General features: G+C 46.1%; 1 protein-coding gene across 2 annotated transcripts in view; it reads left to right on the top strand.

The window, feature by feature from the left end:
• The first annotated feature begins 1,034 nt into the window (after nt 1-1,034).
• Nucleotides 1,035-27,361, top strand: part of FAM185A (family with sequence similarity 185 member A) — a 105,559-nt gene continuing 79,232 nt past the window's right edge. Inside the window, exons 1-3 of one of the 2 annotated variants that reach the window (XM_075342572.1) lie at nt 1,035-1,616; nt 13,868-13,977; nt 18,118-18,210. In XM_075342572.1, the coding sequence (XP_075198687.1) occupies nt 1,250-1,616; nt 13,868-13,977; nt 18,118-18,210 (570 nt within the window). In that variant the 5' untranslated portion in view covers nt 1,035-1,249. The remainder of the gene's footprint in view (nt 1,617-13,867; nt 13,978-18,117; nt 18,211-27,361) is intronic. The other variant, XM_075342571.1, reaches the window with a different exon arrangement.

Genomic DNA, 27,361 nt, shown 5'->3' with positions numbered 1-27,361 from the left:
TTTGTTAATATTTTTTTTTCTGTGTGCGGTGCTGTATACCAGAATGGGAGGCTATATAGCATGATGGGGGCTAAATAGCATGATGGGGGCTATACACCAGGATGAGGTGGCTATATACTTGGATTTAGGGCTATACACCAGGATGAAGTGGCTATATACCAGGATGAGGTGGCATTATACCAGGATGGGGACATGCTTGGGACATATACCATGACGGGGCTATATACCAGGATGGGTACATAATGGGGCCATATAAACTATGATGGGAGCATATATACCAGGATGGGGTCATGATGAGAATATATATACCAGGAAGAGGCCATGATGGGGCCATATATATACCAGGATGGGGCCATATATACCAGGAAGGGGCCAGGATGGGGCCATATATACCAAGATGGGGCCATATATACCAGGATGGGTAAGGATGGGGACATATATACTCGGATGGGGCAATATATACCAGGCTATAACCATGATTGGGGTCATACACCAGGATGGGGTTATGGTGGGGACATATACCAGGATGGGACCATATATACCAGGATATAGCTATGATGGGGTCATACAATAGGATGGGGCCATGATGTGGACATATTTACCAGGATGGGGGACATATTTACTAGGATGGGGGACATATTTACCAGGAAGTGGCCCAGGACATTACCACACAATGAAGGAGGGGGCACTTGTATGGATTTATAGGGTTTAGAATGCTACAATGGCCCATACATTTGACAAACATTTGGGGGGGGTCCAGGCTGAAAGTCAGTAGCGGCGCCCATGAGATTCTAGTTGCACCACTGACTATAAAGTAACACTATTACCCCCTATAGTTGTGGATAATTGACCAGGCGTTATCTAAATACATGTTCTTATCTGTTCTGCACAAACATGTCTGCAGACGTGACATGCACTACATTAGAAAGCGTATACAGTTGTCATGCGCAGTGGGACTGTGCGAGGCAAAAGGTATATATTTTTGACATGCGCAATGGGGCTGCTGTACGAGTGGGGTAATTTCGCATGCGCAGTGAAGCTGACGCGCGGAGATAATTCACAGCAGCAAGTAAACATAGTCTATCAAAGCCCGTCTAACATCTGGGAGTAAGAACTCTGGGAGTTGTAGTTTGCTTAGCCATAGAGGCCTTGTATTATTCTGCAATTTTAACTACATTTCCCAGCAGGAGGCAGCAAGGTGCGTAGAGAAAACTGAGACAAGTATCTGCATGGCTGGTATAGAGCAATAATGGTGTCCCTCGTATGTCGCGGCCGTTTATGGTGGTCTTTGGCAACTGGCACACGGCACTGGGGTAACTGGGCAGCGGAATCCCGGAATAAGCCCCTGAAGCAATGGACTCTCATCGTGAACCCGCTGAGCAGTCTCCGGGTGAAGCTACCGTGTAATGTGCGGGTGAGACCGCAGGACCCGCTCACCTACCCGGACGCCGACCGGGTATTCGTTACCGTGAGTGGAGTGGACCGCAACGTGCACCGGGGACTGGACCTGGACAACATTGAAGTCAGATACGATGAGGAGAGCAAGCAGGTGCTGATCAGCTCCCGGGACATCGACGGCCAGACGTGTGTGGAGGTCACCACCCCCGTGCGCTTCGGTATGTGCGGGCACCGGCCCCATACTATACATATACTGCAGCCACTGCATATACTGCATATTACTCCTCCATACTGCAGCCTCTGCATATACTGCATTACTGCATTACACCTCCATACTGCACCGTTGATATACTGCATATTACACCTCCATACTACACCGTACATATACTGGAGCCACTGCATACTGTATACTGCATATTACACCTCAATACTACACCGTACATATACTGCAGCCTCTGCATACTGTATACTGCATATTACACCTCCATACTGCACCGTACATATACTGCAGCCTCTGCATATACTGCATATTACACCTCCATACTACACCGTACATATACTGGAGCCACTGCATACTGTATACTGCATATTACACCTCCATACTGCACCGTACATATACTGCAGCCTCTGCATACTGTATACTGCATATTACACCTCCATACTGCACCGTACATATACTGCAGCCTCTGCATACTGTATACTGCATATTACACCTCCATACTGCACCGTACATATACTGCAGCCTCTGCATACTGTATACTGCATATTACACCTCCATACTGCACCGTACATATACTGCAGCCTCTGCATACTGTATACTGCATATTACACCTCCATACTGCACCGTACATATACTGCAGCCTCTGCATATACTGCATATTACACCTCCATACTACACCGTACATATACTGGAGCCACTGCATACTGTATACTGCATATTACACCTCCATACTGCACCGTACATATACTGCAGCCTCTGCATACTGTATACTGCATATTACACCTCCATACTACACCGTACATATACTGGAGCCACTGCATACTGTATACTGCATATTACACCTCCATACTGCACCGTACATATACTGCAGCCTCTGCATACTGTATACTGCATATTACACCTCCATACTGCACCGTACATATACTGCAGCCTCTGCATACTGTATACTGCATATTACACCTCCATACTGCACCGTACATATACTGCAGCCTCTGCATATACTGCATATTACACCTCCATACTACACCGTACATATACTGCGGGCACCGGCCCCTCCATACTACACCATAGTACTGCAGCCACTGACCCCTCGATACTGCACCGTAGATATACTGCAGGCACCGTCCCCTCCATACTGCACAATACACATACTGCTGGCTCCTGCCCCACCATTCTCCACCATGCATATTTACTGTTGGCTCCAGCCCTTCCATACTGCACCACACATATCTACTTCTGCTCCAGCCTCCATACTGCACCGTATATATATATACTTATACTGCGGGCTCCAGCCCCTCCATACAGCACTGTACATATACTGCGGGCTCCAGTCCCTCCATACAGCACTGTACATATACTGCGGGCTCCAGCCCCTCCATACAGCACTGTACATATACTGCGGGTTCCAGCCCCTCCATACAGCACTGTACATATACTGTGTGCTCCAGCCCCTCCATACAGCACTGTACATATACTGTGTGCTCCAGCCCCTCCATACAGCACTGTACATATACTGCGGGCTCCAGTCCCTCCATACAGCACTGTACATATACTGCGGGCTCCAGTCCCTCCATACAGCACTGTACATATACTGCGGGTTCCAGTCCCTCCATACAGCACTGTACATATACTGCGGGCTCCAGCCCCTCCATACAGCACTGTACATATACTGTGTGCTCCAGCCCCTCCATACAGCACTGTACATATACTGTGGGCTCCAGCCCCTCCATACAGCACTGTACATATACTGCGGGTTCCAGCCCCTCCATACAGCACTGTACATATACTGTGTGCTCCAGCCCCTCCATACAGCACTGTACATATACTGCGGGCTCCAGTCCCTCCATACAGCACTGTACATATACTGCGGGCTCCAGTCCCTCCATACAGCACTGTACATATACTGCGTGCTCCAGCCCCTCCATACAGCACTGTACATATACTGCGGGCTCCAGTCCCTCCATACAGCACTGTACATATACTGCGGGTTCCAGCCCCTCCATACAGCACTGCACATATACTGTGTGCTCCAGCCCCTCCATACAGCACTGTACATATACTGTGGGCTCCAGCCCCTCCATACAGCACTGTACATATACTGCGGGCTCCAGCCCCTCCATACAGCACTGTACATATACTGCGGGCTCCAGCCCCTCCATACAGCACTGTACATATACTGCGGGCTCCAGTCCCTCCATACAGCACTGTACATATACTGCGGGCTCCAGCCCCTCCATACAGCACTGTACATATACTGCGGGCTCCAGCCCCTCCATACAGCACTGTACATATACTGCGGGTTCCAGCCCCTCCATACAGCACTGTACATATACTGCGGGCTCCAGCCCCTCCATACAGCACTGTACATATACTGCGGGCTCCAGCCCCTCCATACAGCACTGTACATATACTGCGGGCTCCAGCCCCTCCATACAGCACCGTACATATACTGTGGGCTCCAGCCCCTCCATACAGCACTGTACATATACTGTGGGCTCCAGCCCCTCCATACAGCACTGTACATATACTGTGGGCTCCAGCCCCTCCATACAGCACTGTACATATACTGCGGGCTCCAGCCCCTCCATACAGCACTGTACATATACTGCGGGTTCCAGCCCCTCCATACAGCACTGTACATATACTGCGGGCTCCAGCCCCTCCATACAGCACTGTACATATGCTGCGGGCTCCAGCCCCTCCATACAGCACTGTACATATGCTGCGGGCTCCAGCCCCTCCATACAGCACTGTACATATACTGCGGGCTCCAGCCCCTCCATACAGCACTGTACATATCCTGCGGGCTCCAGCCCCTCCATACAGCACTGTACATATACTGCGGGCTCCAGTCCCTCCATACAGCACTGTACATATACTGCGGGTTCCAGCCCCTCCATACAGCACTGTACATATACTGTGTGCTCCAGCCCCTCCATACAGCACTGTACATATACTGTGGGCTCCAGCCCCTCCATACAGCACTGTACATATACTGCGGGCTCCAGCCCCTCCATACAGCACTGTACATATACTGCGGGCTCCAGCCCCTCCATACAGCACTGTACATATACTGTGGGCTCCAGCCCCTCCATACAGCACTGTACATATACTGCGGGCTCCAGCCCCTCCACACAGCACTGTACATATACTGCGGGTTCCAGCCCCTCCATACAGCACTGTACATATACTGCGGGCTCCAGCCCCTCCATACAGCACTGTACATATGCTGCGGGCGCCAGCCCCTCCATACAGCACTGTACATATGCTGCGGGCTCCAGCCCCTCCATACAGCACTGTACATATGCTGCGGGCTCCAGCCCCTCCATACAGCACTGTACATATGCTGCGGGCTCCAGCCCGTCCATACAGCACTGTACATATACTGCGGGCTCCAGCCCCTCCATACAGCACTGTACATATACTGCGGGCTCCAGCCCCTCCATACAGCACTGTACTTATACTGCGGGCTCCAGCCCCTCCATACAGCACTGTACATATACTGCGGGCTCCAGCCCCTCCATACAGCACTGTACATATACTGCGGGCTCCAGCCCCTCCATACAGCACTGTACATATACTGCGGGCTCCAGCCCCTCCATACAGCACTGTACATATACTGCGGGTTCCAGCCCCTCCATACAGCACTGTACTTATACTGCGGGCTCCAGCCCCTCCATACAGCACTGTACATATACTGCGGGCTCCAGCCCCTCCATACAGCACTGTACATATACTGCGGGCTCCAGCCCCTCCATACAGCACTGTACATATACTGCGGGTTCCAGCCCCTCCATACTGCACCACACATATTTACTAGCTGGGTGGGAAGTGTGACTGCATGCTGGGAAACAGGTGGGGAATATATACCTATCTCACACACATGTACACACACCCATATACAAGTTCTGCAACATCCCACGACTGCAGGCGCGGTGCTCACGGAGCAGATAGGGTATAATCCCCTGGGCTCATCAAATCTGTATGATTAAACTGAGGACCTGGCCTAACAATCTGCTCTGAAATCCTGAATGATATGTGATTGCTGTGCATGTGGACTTTGCTGTGGTTTCCCCAGATGCACTGCGAAATTCTCGTACAATCTTCAGTGGATTTTCTGTAAAAAATTCAGAATATGTGAATCCGCCCTAAACAATGACCTGATTTTTTTCCCCAGCCATCCTCACATCAGTCAGGTGTTACTGGTGTAGAAGCCATACATTTATTTATTTTACTTGTATAGCTCCATAAATTTCCACAGCACCTTACAGACATAATTATCACAGTCCCTATTGGGACTCACAATCTACATTCCTGTGGAGTGTGGAAGGAAACCCATGAAACATGGGGAGATGTTGTCTTTGGTGGCATATGAACCCAGGACCCCAGTGGTAGAGTGGCAATGAGCCACCGTACTGCCCCAAGAGTATTATATGGTGGCCATTTATATAACTCTGAAAAGATCTGTAAGCAAAGGGTCCCAGAGCAGGCGCTCGTCTTCTCTGCTGCTCCTCGCGCTGGTCCAGAGATGGGAGCCCCCAATGTGATGTCCATATTCATCCATAGCACAGATGAACAGTATGCCACGTGGCCCAATTACATTATTCTACAGCCAAATTGCTTCAAAGACCAAAACAGTTGAACTAATTTTGTGGTGCTGAAAAGGAATATGATGCTTAACTTTTCTGATTGCCTCTGATTTGTAAGATGCAGAGGAGGTTGTAATTACTTATGACATCTTTCATGCAGGTTTATAGAAAAATTGCATTTTTATTATTTCATCATTATTGCATTGTTAGCACCTTTAGTATTCTATCATTTTAGGGTGACCAATCAAATAATCCCAACTCAGCTCCGATCAGGTAATCCTAATTACAGTTGTATCACCCATTTTTTATAAATGCTTTCAGTGTAAGGTATACAGTTGTAGGATTTCTTAGCTTAGTTTGTTGGCATTTTGACATTTTTCTATATGTACTTTCAGATATGCCTTGTTCTTGCATTAACAAAGCGGATAATTTTTTCTACATACGCGGAAAAGTCACTTTTGTGTCACTAAAATCGAATTTTCACTACCATGATAAGGAAAGCCTACAACCTGTATTTTAGCTGTAGAATAGGAGATCAGGACAAGAGTTACATCTTACCCAGTGGTCGCATGGAAAGAAACAATCTGTCTTCTGCAGTCCCAGTGATCTGGAGAGAGCCAGCAGATCACGCTACCAATTTCTATTTCTTCATGGTGCCTCTTATTAGGAAAGGAGTATCAAGGAAGAAGTGAACTTTACAGTATCAAAACATTCTATCTGCAATATGTCCGGTACCACATACAGAAGAGCCAGCTCCAAAAGCACCAGAAACATTTTCAGTTGAGTCAAGTGAGGAAAAAGAGGGCGCTTGGTGTCATGAAGCATCTTCTTCTCACAACCCGGACATTCTGTCAGCAACCTCAACTGAACCCCACCTTATACCACAAGGTGAACTGAACGATCTTATTAGAGATTTGGATCTGCTCAGAGTAAGGCTGAGCTCTTAGGTTCCAGACCCCAGTAATGGAATCTCGTAGTGAGCGATATTTGGACTTCTTTGTTCCACAGCCATGATAAAAGTCTTGTCCAATATTTGTTCATGGACGGCGATCTTGTGGCATGCAACAACATCAACAGTTTAATGAAGATAAGTCATAAGGGTGCTTTACACACTGCGACATCGCTACCGATATATCGTCGGGGTCACGACGTTAGTGACGCACATCCGGCGCTGGTAGCGACATCGCAGCGTGTGACACAAACGAGCACAAAAACGTGAAAAATCGTTGCTTATTGACACGTTGTTCATTTCCTCAATATCGCTGCTGCTGCAGGTTGTTTGTCGTTCCTGCGGCTGCACACATCGCTGTGTGTGACACCGCAGGAACGACAAACATCTCCTTACCTGCGTCCACTGGCAATGCGGTAGGAAGGAGGTGGGCGGGATGTTACGTCCCGCTAATCTTCGCCCCTCCGCTTCTATTGGACGGCCGTTTAGTGACGTCGCGGTGACGTCGCTGTGACGCTGAGCGCATCTCCCCCTTGAGGGAGGGATTGTTCGCCAGTCACAGCGACGTCGCTGACAAGGTATGTGCGTGTGATGCTGCCGTAGCGATAATGTTCGCTACGGCAGCGATCACCAAATGTCGCACCAACGACGGGGGCGGGGGCTATCGCGCTCGACATCGCTAGCAATCGCAAGCGATGTCGCAGCGTGTAAAGCACCCTATAGTCTAGAAAAATGGATGCTCTTCATCAATTCATCCAAAAAAGCCTAAAAGCCGTCTTGCTGCATAATGGCAATGCGCTAACTTCAATTCCCTTGTGTTAAGCCTGCTTTACACGTTGCAATTTCGCATACGATATCGTATGCGATTTGCAACTCCCCCATCGTATGTGTGGCACGTTCAATTTGTTGAACGTGCCGCACAAACGATTAACCCCCGTCACACATACTTACCTTCCATATGACCTCGATGTGGGCGGCGAACGTCCACTTCCTGGAGTGGGAGGGACGTTCGACGTCACGCGGCAGCCGGCCAATGGAAGAGGAGGGGCGGAGCTGAGCGGGCCGTAAACATCCCACCCACCTCCTTCCTTCCGCATTGTGGGCTGGGAGCCGCAGGACGTAGGTAAGATCTGTTCATCGTTCCCGGGGTGTCACACACTGCGATGTGTGCTACCCTGGGTACGATGAACAATCTGACGTGCAATTCTAGAGAAAGGTACGATGTGTATGCGATGAACGTTTTACCGTTCAATCGCAATCGCACGTAGCTGTTACACACTGGAATGTACCTTACAATGCCGGATGTGCGTCACTTATGACGTGACCCCGCCGACACATTGTAAGATACATTGCAGCGTGTAAAGCGGGCTTTAGTCACATGAAAGAAACCTATGACAACATGAAACAGCTGTTGAGGTGCCTGAACTATCACCAACATTTGTGGCTGCTCTGTGGTGACCTAAAGGTGGTTGTCCTCTTACTTGGTTTCCAGTGTGAATACACTTTCTGTGTGAGTGTGATAGTCGTGCCAGAGAATATCACTACAATAAAAGACAGGCCTCTCCGACATTGACTTTGTCGAGGGAGTAAAAATGTCCTGCATGCAGCGCTTGCTGACCCACATAAGATTTTGTTACCACCCTTGCATGTCAAGTTGGACCTAAAGAAGAACTGGATAAAAGTGCAAATCATACAAGTATTTCACTGATAAATTTCCAAGGCTGAGAGAACCAAAGATGAAGGAAGGAATCTTTATTGGACCTCAGATTCGTAAGATTTTTCAAGATAAGGAGTTTCTCCGTTTGTTGTAGGGCAAGGAAAAGGCTTCTCAGGTAATATTCATATTAGTGGTATTTCATTTTTGAGGAAACTCAATCGCAGATAACTCTAAAGAGTTGGTGGACAATCTTCTCAAAACATACAAGGATCTTGCCTGTAACATGTCCTCACAGATTAATTTCTTACATTCGCATCTAGACTATTTTCCACCAAACTGCACAGCAGTGAGCGACGAGTGCAGTGAGAGATTTCACCAAGATATTCCAACTAGGGAGAAAAGCTATCAAGGAAGATGAATTTCACCAATGCTTGCAGACAGATTACTGTAAAGGCCGCTTTACACTCTTCCACATCGCTAGCAATTGCTAGCGATGTCGAGCGTGATAGCACCCGCCCCCGTCGTTGTAACGATATGTGGTGATCGCTGCTTATTATTTCTAAGGGGGTGGTTCGTTCACCGTCACAGCGACATCACAGCTGCGTCACTGAACCGCCGCCCAATAGAAAAGGAGGGGCGGAGATGAGCGGCCGGAACATGTCGCCCACCTCCTTCCTTCCTCCTTTCCCGGTGGACGCAGGTAAGCAGATGTTTGTCGTTCCAGCGGTGTCACACGGAGCGATGAGTGTTGCCGCAGGAACGACAAACAACATCGTTACTGCAGCAGCAACGATAATTGGGAAGAGGGGGGCATGTCACCGATGAGCGATTTTGAACGTTTTTGCGACGATTCAAAATCGCTCATAGGTGTCACACACAACGACATCGCTAACGCGGCCGGATGTGCGTCACAAATTCCGTGACCCCAACGAGATCGCTTTAGCAATGTCGTAGCGTGTAAAGCCACCTTTAGACAATTGTAAGAGATGATCCAATGCAGGAGTACAAGAGACGAGCAAAGAAGAGTGTCACTGAATGAGGGCCAAATTTGCAGTACAAGTTCTGTGTTTATAATTCGCAATAGTGTTTACTGTTTAGACATGTTTTAGCTATTTGAATTGTTGCTACGTTTCCTCTAAATAAATATCAGAAAATTTGCAAATATTCAGCATCTTTATATTTTCAAAAATAATGTTTGAAAGTGCTGAAACTTTAATACATTTAATTATATGCAGCAGTAAATGAAAAACTCTTTGATCTCGTAGAAAAAAGAGCCAACTAAAAATTTTCATTGTCAGAGTTTATTTCAGGAGGTCAAATCATTGAGAAATGTCTGCTTTCATAACTGAACCTGACAAGTTTTAAAAATACGTAGAACAGTGTTACCTGAGTGGTCCGTGGCCCGATTACCCGAGTGGTGCTCCGCGTGGCCCGATTACCCGAGTGGTGCGCCACGTGGCCCGATTACCCGAGTGGTGCGCCACGTGGCCCGATTACCCGAGTGGTGCGCCACGTGGCCCGATTACCCGAGTGGTGCGCCGCGTTGCCCGATTACCCGAGTGGTGCTCCGCGTGGCCCGATTACCCGAGTGGTGCGCCACGTGGCCCGATTACCCGAGTGGTGCGCCGCGTGGCCCGATTACCCAAGTGGTACGCTGTGTTGCCTGATTGGTGCGCTGCATGGCCCAATTACTTGACAGGCCTAGTTTACAATCTGCTAGTTTAATTGTTTATCATTTAGAATGATTTTGCCTTTGCATAATGAATCAGCACTCCACGCCCAAGCTTCATGCCATATAGCAACCAATGTGTGGAGGTAGACATGCAGTGTAAAGTATGGAGAACAGTCTGAAGCATAAGTCTGGGATGAGACAGGACTTCAGGCTGAACTCCTATGTGAGGATGCCACTTTCCTGGAGTCACTATTCATAGCTATGCTCTATTAATTGACAATAAATAAATAGCAAGTAAACACTTCCCAATGGTACTGACCTGTAATTAACAACTGGCCACAAGGATATACCAGAAATTGGTCAGGTATGAGAGTTCAACACCAGTCCTGCTGCCCCTGTGGTGCTTTCTCCCCATAGCACTAATGAAACTATGTTCAGTGAACTACACAACAGCCCCACTCGGGATCATGTGTTTTCAGTGCAGTTTTACTCATTCAGTCAATGGGGGGAAAAAGTCACCTGAAATATGTAAAGAAAAGCAAGTCCGTCCGGTGTGTATGTAACAACTGATTGCTATGTTACAGACAACCTCCTAATTTAAGGCGTATCATGATCCGAAGCTCAGTGCCCTCAGACACACCAAGAGGAACTTATCCTTGCAATGTAAAGAGCTGCAAAACCTGCTCTCATGTAGAGACCAAAGACCGGATGCAGATCCCTAATTCACAGAAGGACTATAAAATTCCTGGGACATTCACTTGTTCCTCTTCTAATGGGGTGTGCTTAATCCTGTGCACTATATGTCCTATTGGGGGCCTCTATGTTGGAGAAACCGGACAGAGACTGAAAGCAAAACTGAGATTTCACTGCCACACAATTACAGAGAAAAAAAACATTTACCTGTGGCCAAACGTTTCTGTGCTCCAAGACACAACATAAACCACATGAAAGTTGTCATATTAAAAGGCAACTTCAGATCACAAAATCATAAGGGTCTAGGAATACAAATTCATTACAATGTTTAAGGCTATGTGCGCACGTATGCGTAACTCATGCAGTTACGCTGCGCTCTGCAGCGCAGAGTAACTGCATGCGTCCTGCGTCCCCTTCACAATCTATGGAGATTGTGCAGGGGCCGTGCGCACGTGGCGTCTTAGAGCGCAGCGCTTCGGCTGCTGCCCGGAGCGCGCGTTCTAAGAAGTGACATGTCACTTCTTCCGTGCGCTTTGCCGGCATCCCCTGCTCTGTCTATGGCAGGAGCTGCATGCAGAGTGCACGTTCTCTGCCGACACCATGCGCTTCAGAACGGAGCTTTTCAGCTGCGTTCTGAAGCGCACCTTTTAGGTGCGGTGCAGAGCGCACACGTGCGCACATTGCCTTAGGGCAGCTTTGCACGTTGCGACATCGCACGTGCGATGTCGGTGTGGTCAAATCGAAAGTGACGCACATCCGGCATCACTTTCGACATCGTTCTGTGTAAATGCTAGATGATACGATGAACGAGCGCAAAAACGTCGTTATCATATCATCGTTGCATTCACCGACATTTCCATAATGCCGGTGCAGCGACAGGTACGATGTTGTTCCTCGTTCCTGCGGGAGCACACATTGCTGTGTGTGAAGCCGCAGGAGCGAGGAACATCTCCTTACCTGCCGCCGGCGGCTATACGGAAGGAAGGAGGTGGGCGGGATGTTTACATCCTGCTCATTTCCGCCCCTCTGCCGCTATTGGCTGCCTGCCGTGTGACGTCGCTATGACGCCGCACGACCCGCCCCCTTAGGAAGGAGGCGGGTCGCCGGCCAGAGCGACGGTCGCAGGGCAGGTGAGTGCATGTGAAGCTGGCGTAGCGATAATTTTCGCTACGCCAGCTTTCACAAGATAGTCCCCGCCCCCGTCGCAGGTACAATATCGCGTGCGACATCGCAGCATCGGCTTGCGATGTCGCAACGTGCAAAGCCCGCCTTAAGGCCCCGTCACACTAAGCAACATCGCTAGCAACGAACAACTTTTGTGACGTTGCTAGCGATGTTGCTGTGTGTGACATCCAGCAACAACCTGGCCCCTGCTGTGAGGTCGTTGGTTGTTGCTGAATGTCCTGGGCCATTTTTTAGTTGTTGCTGTCCCACTGTGAAGCACAGATCGCTGTGTGTGACAGCGAGACAGGAACAACTAAATGTGCAGGCAGCAGGAGCCGGCTTCTGCGGAGGCTGGTAACCAATGTAAACATCGGGTAACCAAGAAGCCCTGTCCTTGGTTACCCGATATTTACCTTTGATACCAGCCTCCGCCGCTCTCACTGTCAGTGCCGGCTCCTGCTCTCTGCACATGTAGCTGCAGGACACATCGGGTTAATTAACCCGATGTGTGCTGTAACTAGGAGAGCAAGGAGCCAGCGCTAAGCAGTGTGCGCTGCTCCCTGCTCTGTGCACATGTAGCTGCAGCACACATCGGGTAATTAACCCCATGTGTGCTGTAACTAGGAGAGCAGGGAGCCAGCGCTCAGTGTGCGCTGCTCCCTGCTCTGTGCACATGTAGCTGCAGGACACATCAGGTAATTAACCCGATGTGTGCTGTAGCTAGGAGAGCAGGGAGCCAGCGCTCAGTGTGCGCTGCTCCCTGTTCTCTGCTGTTCTGTAGCTCCGTGCACTGGTAACCAAGGTAAATATCGGGTTGGTTACCCGATATTTACCTTAGTTACCAAGCACAGCATCTTCCACGTGGCGCTGGGGGCTTGTCACTGGTTGCTGGTGAGCTCACCAGCAACTCGTGTAGCCACGCTCCAGCGATCCCTGCCAGGTCAGGTTGCTGGTGGGATCGCTGGAGCGTCGCAGTGTGACATCTCACCAGCAACCTCCTAGCAACTTACCAGCGATCCCTATCGTTGTTGGGATCGCTGGTAAGTTGCTTAGTGTGACGGTACCTTTACTCTCTCCAACCGGGACTCAGTCAGGAGGATTTATGACACACTACAAAATCTGAGGGGTCAGGGTGAGGTCACCAGACCTCTGATCTTACATGGATAGTGGGACAATAAAACTCACACCACTAATCAAAGCTAATTAAGGATTCACTCTTTAAGCTCAGTGTTTGTTTAATTAAATGTTCTTTTATTATGCCATCCCTCTGCTCTGTTTGTGTATATATTTGTGTTTCTTCAGATATTTTGTCATACCATGCCTGATGAAGAGACCTGAGATGTCTCGAAAGCTTGCTTTGTAACATCCTCTTTATTTTATTTTAGTTAGGTATCACAACTACAAAATTACAATTTTGTTTCTCTCACTGAGAGCAATCAATCAACTGGGGGAAAGTGACATTAGAACTGTTGCAAAATGGCAAAGGTGCTGCTGTTAACTTGTAACGTTGATATTTGTGTTGCAGATGTGAACATTAAAACCATGGGTTACGGCAGTGTGAACGTAAAAAAGATTGAATGCGACAATTGCCAAATAGAAACGGAGAAAGGGAGCAGCGTTCTGCAGTCTGTCAAGGTAAGCACTTCATAATTACTAAAGGGTCTGTGGCAGCACAGAATGAATGTTCAAGCACGGGTGCTCAGTGCATCATGGTGGGGATAATTATCTCTCATCTGCTTGTTTTCCATCTCTTTTCTGGCTCTATTTTCTTTGGCTAATAAAGGGTTTACTTATAAGTCTAAAAGGATTCTAAAGGCAAGGGTTGGGGAGTCCTCAATTTTCCCATCTTCTGGACTCTGCAGACTATAGATTGTACTTTACAAGTAATCTGGACATCTTATTCTGGGGAAATGCACATTTTGCTATATGTAAAGAGCTGTTACGATCTAAAGGGTACTTTACATGCTGCGATATCGGTACTGATATCTCTAGCGAGCGTACCCGCCCCCGTCGGTTGTGCGTCACGGGCAAGTAGCTGCCCGTGGCGCACAACATCGCTAACACCTATCACACGGACTTACCCTCCCTGTGACGCCGCTATGGCTGGCGATCCGCCTCCTTTCTAAAGGGGTGGTTCGTGCGGTGTCACACGGCAGCCGTCTAATAGCAGAGGAGGGGCGGAGATGAGCGGCCGGAACATGCCGCCCACCTCCTTCCTTTCTCATTGCCGGTGGACGCAGGTAAGGAGATGTTTCTTCGTTCCTGCGGTGTCACACATAGCGGTGTGTGCTGCCGCAGGAACGACGAACAACATCGTACTCAGCAGCAACGATATTTGGAAAAGGAGCGACGTGTCAACGAGCAACAATTTTTAAAGTTTTTGCGCTCGTTGATCGTCGCTCCTTGGTGCCACACGCTGCAATGTCGCTAACGGCGCCAGATATGCGTCACTAACAACGTGACCCTGACGATATATCGTTAGCGATGTCGCACCGTGTAAAGCACCCTTAAGGGCCAGACACTGTTCTGCATGAGAATCTGCTTCCAGAGATTGTTTTAAATCCATTAGCAGTATCAGACATATAAATCAGGAGAACAGACTGTCAGTCATTACATGTCTCCGACTGGTAACGCCTCCTTTCATTTAAAAAAAGCTCTGGAGGCAGATTCTCAGGGAGATTCACGTTCAGCCCATAGATCTTAACAGTTCATTTGAATAGTAAGAAAAATGTGGATATCTCTGGAATAAGACATCGGATCGTTGATAACATGGTATCATTTGATCCAACGTTCTATGACGAATGACCATATAGACAGTATAGGAGGGTTGATCCTACTGACAGAGACCCTTTTAGTACACTGGCCTCCCAAAACAGCTTCCGCACTGCTGATCATGCAAAACAGTTTCACCAGGTAAGGAGTGGATGACATGTGGTTTGTGCCTATGCATTTACAAACCCTCTGGTTTCTTCATCGGGACACAAACATCTGGCTGTTGGACTGGAGGATTGCAAATCTTCTACCTTCACCGATCTCTGGTGCGGCTCTTCATTAGCCAGTGTGACACAATGTCATCATTGTGATGTGACACACCAATGACTTTGGATAATTAATCAAAAGCCGTGCCCGGGATCCAAAAAGGTATGAAGTTCACAAGACTCTTACCCAGCTGCCAGAGACTACGGACCTGGCCAATGGACCAGAGTCCAGCAAATCAATCTGCTCCAACTCTATTCCAGAGCATAAATAGTTAAATCCAACCCTTGTGATTAATAGTGAAATACTATTACAATGATATGTGAAGGAGCTCGCTCTAGATTTATGTGCTGTAGTTTTGCCTCTCTGCAGTCCTCTGGGTAAGATTAGAGCAGGCATAGTAAAGGGCAGTGACATGTCACACTTACTGGCTGAGTAACTTGTTTCATCCACCGCAAGAGATTTGTGAAAAACAAACGTTGGATGGAGTCCATGATGTGTGTATGTGTGCTAAAGGTTACTGCACAGCTAACTGGCCATGAGAAAGCAGATCCTGGAAAGTGAGGAGCCGCAGAAGGGGGCCAGATGTTCTGCAAGCAAAGAAGCTGGAGACCCACAGAAAATAAACGCAGTAGGGATCATCTAGAAAACTGCACATATGTTGTGTGGGCTCATTAAGGGATATTACATTCCCATTTCACTGTCTCATTCATCTGAAATGAGGTTTCTGAAATCCATGCCCATTGTGTGGACTGAACTGCTGCAGTCAATCTGCCACATGACAATATATGACTTCTCATGCCCAGTACTTAACCTACAGCAATAAAGCTTCGTGCACACGTTGAGTATTTGCAACAAAAATGTCTGCACCGTATGTGCACCCTTTTAGGCTACATTCCCATGATCAGTATTTGGTGAGTTTTTGACGCTGCGTGTTTTCAATGTGTCAAAAATGCAGTGTCTTAAGGCCGCTTTACACGCAATGACATCGCTAACGAGATGTCGTTGGGGTCACGGAATTTGTGACGCACATCCGGCCTCGTTAGCGACGTCGTTGCGTGTGACATGTACGAGCGACCGCAAACGATGCAAAATACTCACCAAATCGTTAATTGTTGACACGTCGTCCATTTCCCAAATATCATTGCTAATTTTGGACGCAGGTTGTTCGTCGTTCCTGAGGCAGCACACATCGCTACGTGTGACACCCCAGGAACGACGAACAACACCGTACCTGCGTCCTCCAGCAACGAGGTGGGCATGACTTTCGTGCAGCTGCTCTCCGCCCCTCTTCTTTTATTGGGCGCCCGCCATGTGACGTCGCTGTGACGCCGCCCCCTTAGAAAAGAGGCAGTTCGCCGGCCACAGCGACGTCACTAGGAAGGTGTGTGTGATGGGTACTAGCGATTTTGTCCACCACGGGCAGCGATTTTCTCGTGACGCACAAACGACGGGGGCGAGTGCGAACGCTAGCGACATCGCCAACAATGTCGCTGCATGTAAAGCCCCCTTTACAGTTCCAGCAAAGTGTATGGGATTTCTAGAAATCTCATGTCTGCTGTGTTTTTTTTTTTATGTTGCATAAACTGACCTGTGGTGCGTTTCTCAAATCCGCCACATGTTAATTTTTTGTTTTGTACAGATTTTACTTACGGTATAAACTTGCATTAGATACGGAAAATCTACAGGTAAAAAGCGCGCATGCGTTTCTCGTGCATTTCCATGGCAGAATTTTATAAAAAAAAACGCATGTAATCCGCACCTAATGATGTCAGGTTTTATCAAAGTCAAGGGACATGTTTTTAGTATGCACATACCTAAAAGAGTTCCTTTTTGATCTTGATCTTTTTAGCCCTGGTTACTCGCAGTGAGCTGGCTTTCTATGCCTGGTCAATCTTTATAGAAGTCAGTGTGAGACATAGAAACTTCCAAAAGAATATGCTGACTATTTCTGAAAACAGTTCATGAGAAATTGGTGGCACTCACCGATTTAAAACCTTCCATATTTCACATAGTTAAAAACTTATATGCAGAGGGATGCAGGCAGAGCCTAAACGCCGGCCGTTTCGCACTAACAAGTGCTTCATCAGCCTGTAGCCATGGGCTTTATCTGTGCTGGGTATCATGATATGGGGGACCCTATGCCATTTGTTTTATTTATTTATTTTTATACCACGATACAGCTCCTGTGAGTGGTTGCAGTCAGACGCTGTCACACAGGCTGGGGACACATCTGACTGCAGCCACTCACAGACGCCAGAACGGCCGGTGGGTGGGGAGAGCAGGGAAAGCAGTGCATATGAGATGACCCTAATGTGCGACATCGGAAGTGAATATGCGACCTAGAAGCAGTTTGCCGCCATGACAGAGCCTCGGTAAGTATGAAGCGCTCACTTCATTCTTATTTTCTTTATTTTTCCTTTTTATTATTTTTTTTTTTTTAATTTCTTGAGTGACGGATCCAGATCAAACACCCGGAATCCCGGATCCGGCACCCAGGTACCTTTGAAATTGCGTGGATCCGGACTTTTACAGTCCGGGTCCACTCATCACTAATTATAGAAATTTGATTATTGTAAAATAAAGGGTATTATAAATACAATTCCTCCTATGTATAATTTGGATATTCAAACATGGAAGACCAGAAGAACACACAACATAGATGTACAGGCATCTGATTCATTCACACTTGCTTTAAAAAATATATCTATTATGGTGAAACTATGTATTTTTCATTGAGCCCTGAATATTTGTGTACTGACCCGTATGTCTTCATTTTTTCTCCATGTGCTATTTCAGGGTCACAATGTTCACATTCGTACCCAGGGAGGCAAAGTGGTGTGTCTGGGGACGGTCCACGGCAATGTAGATATTCATGCTTTGGCTCACAGTGTAAGTATATTCACTTATCACTCCTTATATTGAGGGATTAGACCAGGGGCGGGGAACTTCAGGCCCTATGGCCATATGCGGCCCTCGATGGTCTTTTCTGCGGCCCCCGGGCAAATTCCCGAGGACAGTAGTGATTGGGCTGATGGCCACATTTTTCAGTGTACTGGCCCTTTAAACCCAGAGTTGCACAGTGAGCACAATCGTGCAGTGCACTACTGAACACTGCATGCACATGCATTGAAAGTTGGCACTGGCCAGCGTGAGGATGTACATAGTAGGCGTTGCTAGCACGTGATGAGCTCCCATCTCACAGATGAGGAGAGCGAGCCCTCACCTCCCCAGTGCTTTGTATGCCCCCATTGTCCTCAGTGTTGTCTATGATCTCAACTGTCCTCAGTGCTGTACGTGTCCCCACTTTTCTCCAGTGCTGTATATGCCACCACTTTCCCCAGTACTGTATATGCCCCCAGTGTTGTATATGACCCGAGCCCTCCTCAGTTTTGTATATGCCCCCAGCACCAATGTAGACTGTGCTCCTGTTTCTGTTTACATATGAGATATGTGTACATAATGAAAAGAAGGCAAATTTAATAGACTGCATTACGTGTTTTTGCTAACAGTGAATCATAGCCATTTATATTTTTTGTTATGTAACAAAATATCAATCGCTTGCCAGCCCTATCCAGTGATTTATATGTCCCCAGTGTCTCCTGTGATGTATATGCACCCTGCTTTTCCTGTGATGTATATGTCCCCGTCCCTCCTTGATGTATATGCCTCAGTATCTCCTGTGATGTATATACTGCAGACCCAGCATCTCCAGTGATGTGTATATACCGCAGTCCTAGCATCTCCTAGGTGATGTATATGATTTACAAAACTTATTATCACAAAGAATTAACTGCGCTCCAGACTGAGGCAAACCTGGCAAAGCAGTTGTGAGCTGCAACATGATCAATATCACCTAACATCACAGCTGCACCAAGGAGAAGCCGCTCCAGCCACCACAGTAGGGATGAGTTAATACATTGTTTGACCAAATATAAGACTAAACCATAAATTTAAATCTCTAAAATCGATATTTTATTTGTCAACTATTAAAACCAAACAGACAAACAAAACACACAACAATTGACCAAATATACCAGGGTAATTGTCAAGTTAATAATTTTGTTCGGCCCCCTAATGATGGTAGAAATATCCAAATGGCCCCCGACATAAAAAAGGTTCCCCATCCCTGGATTAGACCTGGTATACTGAGCAACCCTCCACCCCACAGTGGAACTTAGTCTCTACATGCCTAATGTATAGTCACCATACCCGGTGCTCTACTTGTCATGCACATTGCTGCAGTTTCTAAATTCTGACGCTCCATTTCTTCACTCCTCCAGCAAGCCTGTGGTACATTCCCCCTGAATCCTGCAACTTGTTACCAATCTTTACTGCTTAATGAAGCATCCAAGCTTATTTCTATCTGACTTTTACATTAACTAGAGATGAGCATAAAGATTTGCAGGACCAGTGGTATCCTTTGCATCCATAGCTTTGATCTTATCCCTATATTTAACAATGTCTCATCTTTTGTATCCTCACACATGTATCCTTCATATATCCTACATGTTTCTGTACATATACTGGTTAGCGATGGTCCTATGCCCTTTAGTGTCATACCTAATAGATGGCATGGCCATGGTAGGAGATAAAGTTGTTTGTTTTCTGTCACTCCTATATTTTCTTAGATTGTAAGCTCTTGTGAAACAAGCCCTCACTAATGCTGCAGAATATGTAGGTGTAATATACACCCAGGAAGACATGGTGGTAGTACAGTAATAGTTTTGACTTCTTGATTTTTTTTTTTTTACCCAATATATAATTCTACAATGGCATCATAGCGTTATCAACAGTTTTTGTATAGCACTTTTACCACAAGGTGGCGCTTTTTTACTAAGTTTAGAGGAAAGCCAGTTTCGCTTTAGTTATGTACCATCTGCTTTGTACTCCAACACTATTGAAAAAAGTAAAATGGGGCCAAGCTTTATCTAATAAAAAGCAGCAGGACACCATCATTTCTCTTTTACCCTTCGTTATCCATTCTGCAACATATATGAGAGCCAATAATTCAGCAAAACAAAATTGGATTTTGTTATGGGAAAGCAGGGAAACATGACATTGTGACCCTGCGCTTCACCTGAGAAAATGTAGTCTTTGCATTACATTTACAACAGTGAGAATTAAGCTGAAAGTTTGGGATCTCAGAACTCCAATTCTGACCTAGGCATATTAAGCAAAAATAATAGACCCTAGTTGGGTCATGTGGCAAGGCTTTTTAAAGGGCCAGACATTTGCTATTATAGAGTGGCTGCGTGCAACAGGTGGCAGCAGAGAATCAGCTGTCTTCCTCTTGGAGGCGAGTTAATTTGTATACTTTTTTTTAAGGGAGCATCATCTAGCTTGTATGTCTTTTCTTGCCATATTGTCTGCCTCCACAAATAGAAACGGTACCACTCCACCCATAGACTTCACTAGGATTTGTATTAATCAACTGCTTACAGGAAATATGTCATGGCAGGTACGTGCAGGAGCTAACCTGCTGATTAAATCCATATATTGAGTGTAGAAATCCATTTTACCATTTCTCATCAATACAGCATTGAAATCTGCAAATGTCCTGCAAGTGCTTTGGAATGGGACATTGCACTTGCAGCTCTCCGGCCGTTCCTCCCTGTCACCCCCCCCCCCCACCTGCCTTCTTTTTTTTCTCTGACAGGTGACTCTTGTTTCAGACCTTTCATTAGGACATAAGAGTCAAGTGGGGTCTAGGGAGGGAGTGCAGGAGAGCTGCAAGTGCAATGTCCCACCTCCAAAAGCGCTTGCAGCACATTTTCTTACAGTTTCCAATGCATGCTGAATTAAGTGAAATGGCAAACCGGATTTCTACATTCAAGCTAAGGATTTAATCAGCATTAAAGCTTCTGTACATTCATGCTATTAGTTTAAGGTATAAAATCCTCCCGGCCAGTTTCCCTTTAACAATTCAGGCTATGTGCGCACGTTGCGTACAGTCACTGCAGAAATTTCTGCAGTGATCTGAAGAGCACATGTGCGCTTTAAATCGCTGCAGAAATGTCCGTAGTGAAAGCCGATTCCATGCGCTCTGCCTGCAGCTCCTCCCATAGACAGAGCAGGAGCTGCCGGCAAAGCGCACAGAAGAAGTGACATGTCACTTCTTTTTACGCAGCGCTTCGGCAGTAGCCGAAGCGCTGCGCTCTTAAACGCCACGTGCGCACGGCCCCTGCACAATCTCCATAGACTGTGCAGGGGACGCAGGACGCATGCAGTTACGCTGCGCTACAAAGCGCAGCGTAACTGCATGTATTTACGCAACGTGCGCACATAGCCTCACAGGTAAGAATATATGAAATACGGCTTGACTGTAAATAGGATGCATAAGGGATAGTGATAGATGCTTTCGGTGCAATATTTGGAGCACTGGTGAATACTATTACTTTCTGGTATAGTTGTAGATATTTAGTTTTTAGGAGGGGTGTGTAATGTGACAACCCCCTTTTCTGTTGTTGGGCCCTCTGCAATGAATCTGATTGCCCCAAGGTCCGGCTGATGCAACCCTCCCCCTCTTTCCTCCAATCTACTGCTTTTGCTGTGAAACACTGTTTAGATTTTCTATAATATGAAACATCTTTCTGATAGTGGAGAATAATCTCTTTTATAAAATGCTTTGTAATGGATCATTTACCCTCCATTGTAAGCTGTTGCCTTGTTCCTTAGCAGTGCACATTGATAGTACTGTTGTGTTGCAGGGATCCTTATCCTTATAAGACGTGATGTGCTCATAGGGGCTTCAGAATTGTATATGTTCAGCGAAATGCATTGGAATCTATTATTTCAGCTTCTGTTCCACATTTGAGAATGTACAGACGCCAGTTGTTAAGGAGTTCAATGATCTTCCTGTCACTATCCATTCCATCAGCTGATCCTTTTATCTGACACGGCCCTGAAGTTGCTAGGTCTGCTTATTCAGGACATTGCAATAGACTGCAGTGTTATACTGGCGCGGATTATAACGGATCTGTACATTTATCAAAGTGATTGCGGATATACAGATCGGACCGTGCATGATTACATACGTACATTATTATTTCAGTAGCCGCTTCTGTAACAACTGGATGTCCATTATTTTTCCCGCAGTGAGTGTTGCTGTGATTTCTAGATGACTGATGTATCTACAAGTTCATCTCAATTAGTTAGAACATCATCAAAAAGTTAATTTATTTCAGTAATTCAATACAAAAGGGAAATGCATATATTATATAGTCATTACACACAGTGATCTATTTCAAGTGTTTATTTCTGTTAGTGTTGATGATTATGGCTTATAGTCAATGACAACCCAACAGTCATTATCTCAGAAAATTAGAGTAATTTCCACAAAACATCTGTACAAAGGCTTCCTAAGTGTCTAAAATGGGCCCTTAGTCTGGTTCAGTAAGCTACACAATCATGGGGAAGACTACTGACTTGACAGATGTCCAGAAGGCAGTCATTGATACACTCCACAAGGAGGGTAAGCTACAAAAGGTCATTGCTAAAGAAGCTGACTGTTCAGAGTGCTGTATCCAAGAATACTAATGGAAAGTTGAGTGGAAGGAAAAAGTGTGGTAGAAAAAGGTGCACAAGCAATCGGGATAACCGCAGCCTTGATAGGATTTTTAAGAAAAGGGCAATCAAAGATTTGGGTTAGATTCACAAGAAGTGGACTGCTGGTGGAGTCAGTGCTTCAAGAGCCACCACACACAGACGTATCCAGGACATGGGCTACAACTGTCACATTCCTTGTGTCAAGCCACTCATGACCAATAAATAACGCCAGAAGCATCTTATCTGGGCCAAGGAGAAAAAAAAAACTGCTCAGTGGTCTAAGGTGTTGTTTTCAGATGAAAGTAAATTTTGCATTTCATTTAGAAGTAAAGGTCACAGAGTCTGGAGGAAGAGTGGAGAGGCCACAATCCAAGCTGCTTGAAGTCTAGTGTGAAGTTTCCACAATCAGTGATGGTTTGGGGAGCCATGTCATCTGCTGGTGTAGGGCCACTGTGTTTTATCAAGACCAAAGTCAGTGCAGCCGTCTATCAGGAAATTTTAGAGCACTTCATGCTTCCCTCTACCGAAAAGCTTTTTGAGATGGAAATTTTATTTTCTAGCAGAACTTGGCACCTGTCCACACTGCCAAAAGTACCAATACCTGGTTTAACCCCTTAGTGACGGAGCTAATTTTCACTTTAATGACCAGACCAAATTTTGCAATTCTGACCAGTGTCACTTCATGAGGTTATAACTCTGGAACGCTTCAACGGATCCCGGTGATTCTGAGATTGTTTTTTCGTCACATATTGGACTTCATGTTAGTACCAAATTTAGGACAATATTTTTTGCGTTTATTTATGAAAAAAATTGAATTTTGGCAAAAATTTTGAAAATTTAGCAATTTTCAACTTTTGAATTTTTATACCGTTAAACCAGAGATTTCTGTGACACAAAATAGTTAATAAATAACATTTCCCACATGTCTACTTTACATAAGCACAATTTTGGACACAAATTTATTTTTTGTTAGGAAGTTAGAAGAGTTCAAAGTTTATCAACGATTTCTCATTTTTACATCAAAATTTACAAAACCATTTTTTTAGGGACCACATTATATTTGAAGTGACTTCGATAGGCCTAGATGACAGAAAATACCCAAAAGTGACACCATTCTAAAAACTGCACCCCCCAAAGTACTCAAACCACATTCAAGAAGTTCATTAACCCTTCAGGTGCTTCACATGAACAAAAGCAATGTGGAATGAAAAAAAGCAAAAATTAAATTTTACCTAAAAATGTTGCTCTAACCCAAATTTATTCACTTTTAGAAGAAATACCACAACAAAATGGACCACAAAACTTGTTCCCCACTTTGTTATGAACGCACTGATACCCCACATGTGGTCAGAAACCTCTGTTTGGACAAATGGGAGGGCTCGGAACAGAAGGAGCAATATTTGAATTTTGGAAAGCAAATTTGGCTGAAATAGATTGCGGGCACCATGTTGCATTTACAGGTCCGCTAAGGTACCTAAACAGAAGAAACCCCTCACAAGTGATGCCATTTTAGAAACTAGACCCCTCAAGGCTTCTATCTAGGGGTATAGTGAGCATTTTGGATCCACAGGTACTTCACAGATTTTGTTAACGTTACGTTGTCATATTGAAAATTTTAATAATTTTCTCAAAAATGTTGTTTTAGCATCAATTTTCTCACTTTTTCAAGAGGTAATTCCAAAAATTTGACCTCAATGTTTGTTACCCACTTTTTTATGAGCGCGGTGATACCTCACATGTGGTCTGAAACCTCTGTTTGGACAAATGGGAGGGCTTGGAACGAAAGGAGCAATATTTGAATTTTGGAAAGGAAATTTGGCTGAAAAAGATTGCGGGCACCATGTCGCATTTGGAGGTCCCCTAAGGTACCTAAACAGCAGAAACCCCGCACAAGTGACCCCATTTTGGAAACTAGGCCCCTCAAGGAATTTATCTAGATGTTTGGTGAGTACCGTGAACCCCCAGGTGCTTCACAGAATTTTATAACGTTGAGCCATGAAAGTAAAAAAATAAAATTTTACCACAAAATTGTTATTTCAACCAGGTAGCTTTTTTTTTCACAAGGGTAACAGAAAAAATATCACCATGAAATTTATTGTGCAATTTCTCCTGAGTTTGGCGATACCTTATATGTGGTGGAAATCAACTGTTTGGGCGCATAACAGGGCTCGGAAGGGAAGGAGCGCCATTTGACTGCAAAATTGGCTGGAATCAATAGCGGACGCTATGTTGCATTAGGAGAGCCCCTGAGGTGTCTATACAGTGAAGCTCCCCAACATGTGGCCCCATTTTGGAAAATAGACCCCTGAAGGAATTTATCTAGATATTTGGTGAGTACCCTGAACCCTCAGGTGCTTCACAGAAGTTTATAATGTTGAGCTGTGAAAATAAAAAAATACATTTTTACCACAAAATTGTTACTTCAACCAGGTAGCTTTTTTTTTTTTACAAGTGTAAAAGGAAAAAATTCAGCATAAGATTTATTGTGCAATTTCTCCTGAGTATGCTGATACCTTATGTGTGATGAAAATCAACTGTTTAGGTGCACAGCAGGGCTCGGAAGGGAAGGAGCGCCATTTGACTGCACAATTGGCTGGAATCATTAGCGGACGCTATGTTGCATTTGGAAAGCCCCTAAGGTGCCTAAACAGTGGAGGTCCCCCACAAGTGACCCCTGGAAACAAGACACCTCAAGGCTTTTATCTAGGTGTATATTGAGCAGTTTGAATCCAAGAGTACTTCACAGAATTTGATAAGCTTAGGTTGCCATATTGCAAATTTTCATTTTTTTCACAAAAATGTTGCTTTAGCATCATATTTCTTACTTTTTCAAGAGGCAACAACAAACCGTGGACCCCACAGGTTGTTATCCAATGTCTTATGAGCACAGGGATACCCCACATGTGGCCAAAAACCTCTGTTTGGATAAATGGGAGGGCTTGGAATGGAAGGAGCACCATTTGAATTCTAGAAAAGTTGAAATAAATTGCGGGCACCATGTCACATTAGCATGGGCCCCTTGGGTACCTATACAGCAGAAACCCCCCACAAGTGACCCCATTTTGGAAACTGGATTTTATTCAGGAGTATAGTAAGCATTTTGAATCCACAGGTACTTCACAAAAATGTTGCTGTAGCAACAAATTTCTCACTTTTAGGCTATGTGGCCATGATCCAGCGACACGGCGTCTAGTACACAGTGTCAGCCTTCCTGCAGAGATGTGAGTGTTGTCCACGGGAGAACGCAGCTGCCCATGCCCACGATTTGGGTTCAGGCTGCTGTGGAGCTCTATGCTACCTGCAGAGAACACTCTTGTCTCCGCAGCATAAATTGACATGCTGAGGCTCGGGAAGCTGCACCACAGGTCAGTGTATGCTGCGGAGAAAAGAAGCACATTGGGCATAGGATTTCTAAAAATCCTTCCACTGTGCTTCTACTGCACAATGCAGCGCTATGGACGCAGGGAAAACACTCTGCGCCCAAAATGCTGCAAACCCTGATTGTGGGCACATAGCCTAAAATGCTACAATGGATGAATGGATAGATGTCAAACATATATAACGTCCCACCCCCCTGCATATTCTAAGCTGGCGCCCTTTAGTGCCTTTCATGTGGCACTAAAGGGTGCCTAGCCTTGTATTTAGCCCCCCAAAAAATTAATAATTAAAATAAACGACGTGGGGTCCCCCCTATTTTTGATAGCCAGCTAGGGTAAAGCAGATAGCTGTAGCCTGCAAACCACAGCTGACAGCTTCACCTTGGCTGGTGATCAATTTGGAGGGCTCCCCAGGCGTTTTTTTTTTTAAAAAAAAAAAAAAACAAACGTGGGATCCTCCCCAAATTAGATCACCAGCCAAGGTGAAGCGGACAGCTGGGGTCTGGTATTCTCAGGGTGGGAAGAGCCATGGTTATTGGACTCTTCCCAGCCTAAAAATAGCAGGCCGCAGCCGCCCCAGAAGTGGCGCATCCATTAGATGCGCCAATCCTGGCGCTTCGCTCCAGCTCATCCCGCGCCCTGGTGCGGTGGCAAACGGGGTAATATACGGGGTTGATACCAGCTGTAATGTCACCTGGCATCAAGCCCTGGGGTTAGTGATGTCACGGCATCTAAACAGATACCCGACATCACTAACCCAGTCAGTAATAGAAAAAAATAAACACAAAAAAAAAATTTATTTGAAAAAAAAACCTCCCCGAAACATTCCTTTTTCACCAATTTATTGAAAATAAATACATTTCGGTCGCTGTAATCCATTTTGGAGGTCCCTCGGCGACTCTGGACCTTCTAGAATATGGAAGGCACGTTCAGGGAACGTATCCCCCATTTTCTGGAAGAGCAAGCTCTCCATGAGCAGTGTGGGTGCAGTAATCTGAGAATACTGCACTCAAACTGCCCCGGTCCAACTTAGGGCAGAGTGACCTGCAGTAACCTCATTCCAGAATATGAGGGGCACGCTCACAGAACGTACCCCCCATTTTCTAGAACAGCAGGCT

Source organism: Anomaloglossus baeobatrachus, chromosome 4 (genome assembly GCF_048569485.1).
Source record: "Anomaloglossus baeobatrachus isolate aAnoBae1 chromosome 4, aAnoBae1.hap1, whole genome shotgun sequence".
NCBI classification, from domain to species: domain Eukaryota; kingdom Metazoa; phylum Chordata; class Amphibia; order Anura; family Aromobatidae; genus Anomaloglossus; species Anomaloglossus baeobatrachus.
The sequence above is the reverse complement of the archived record's forward strand: the minus strand, read 5'-3'. Positions and strand labels throughout refer to the sequence as shown.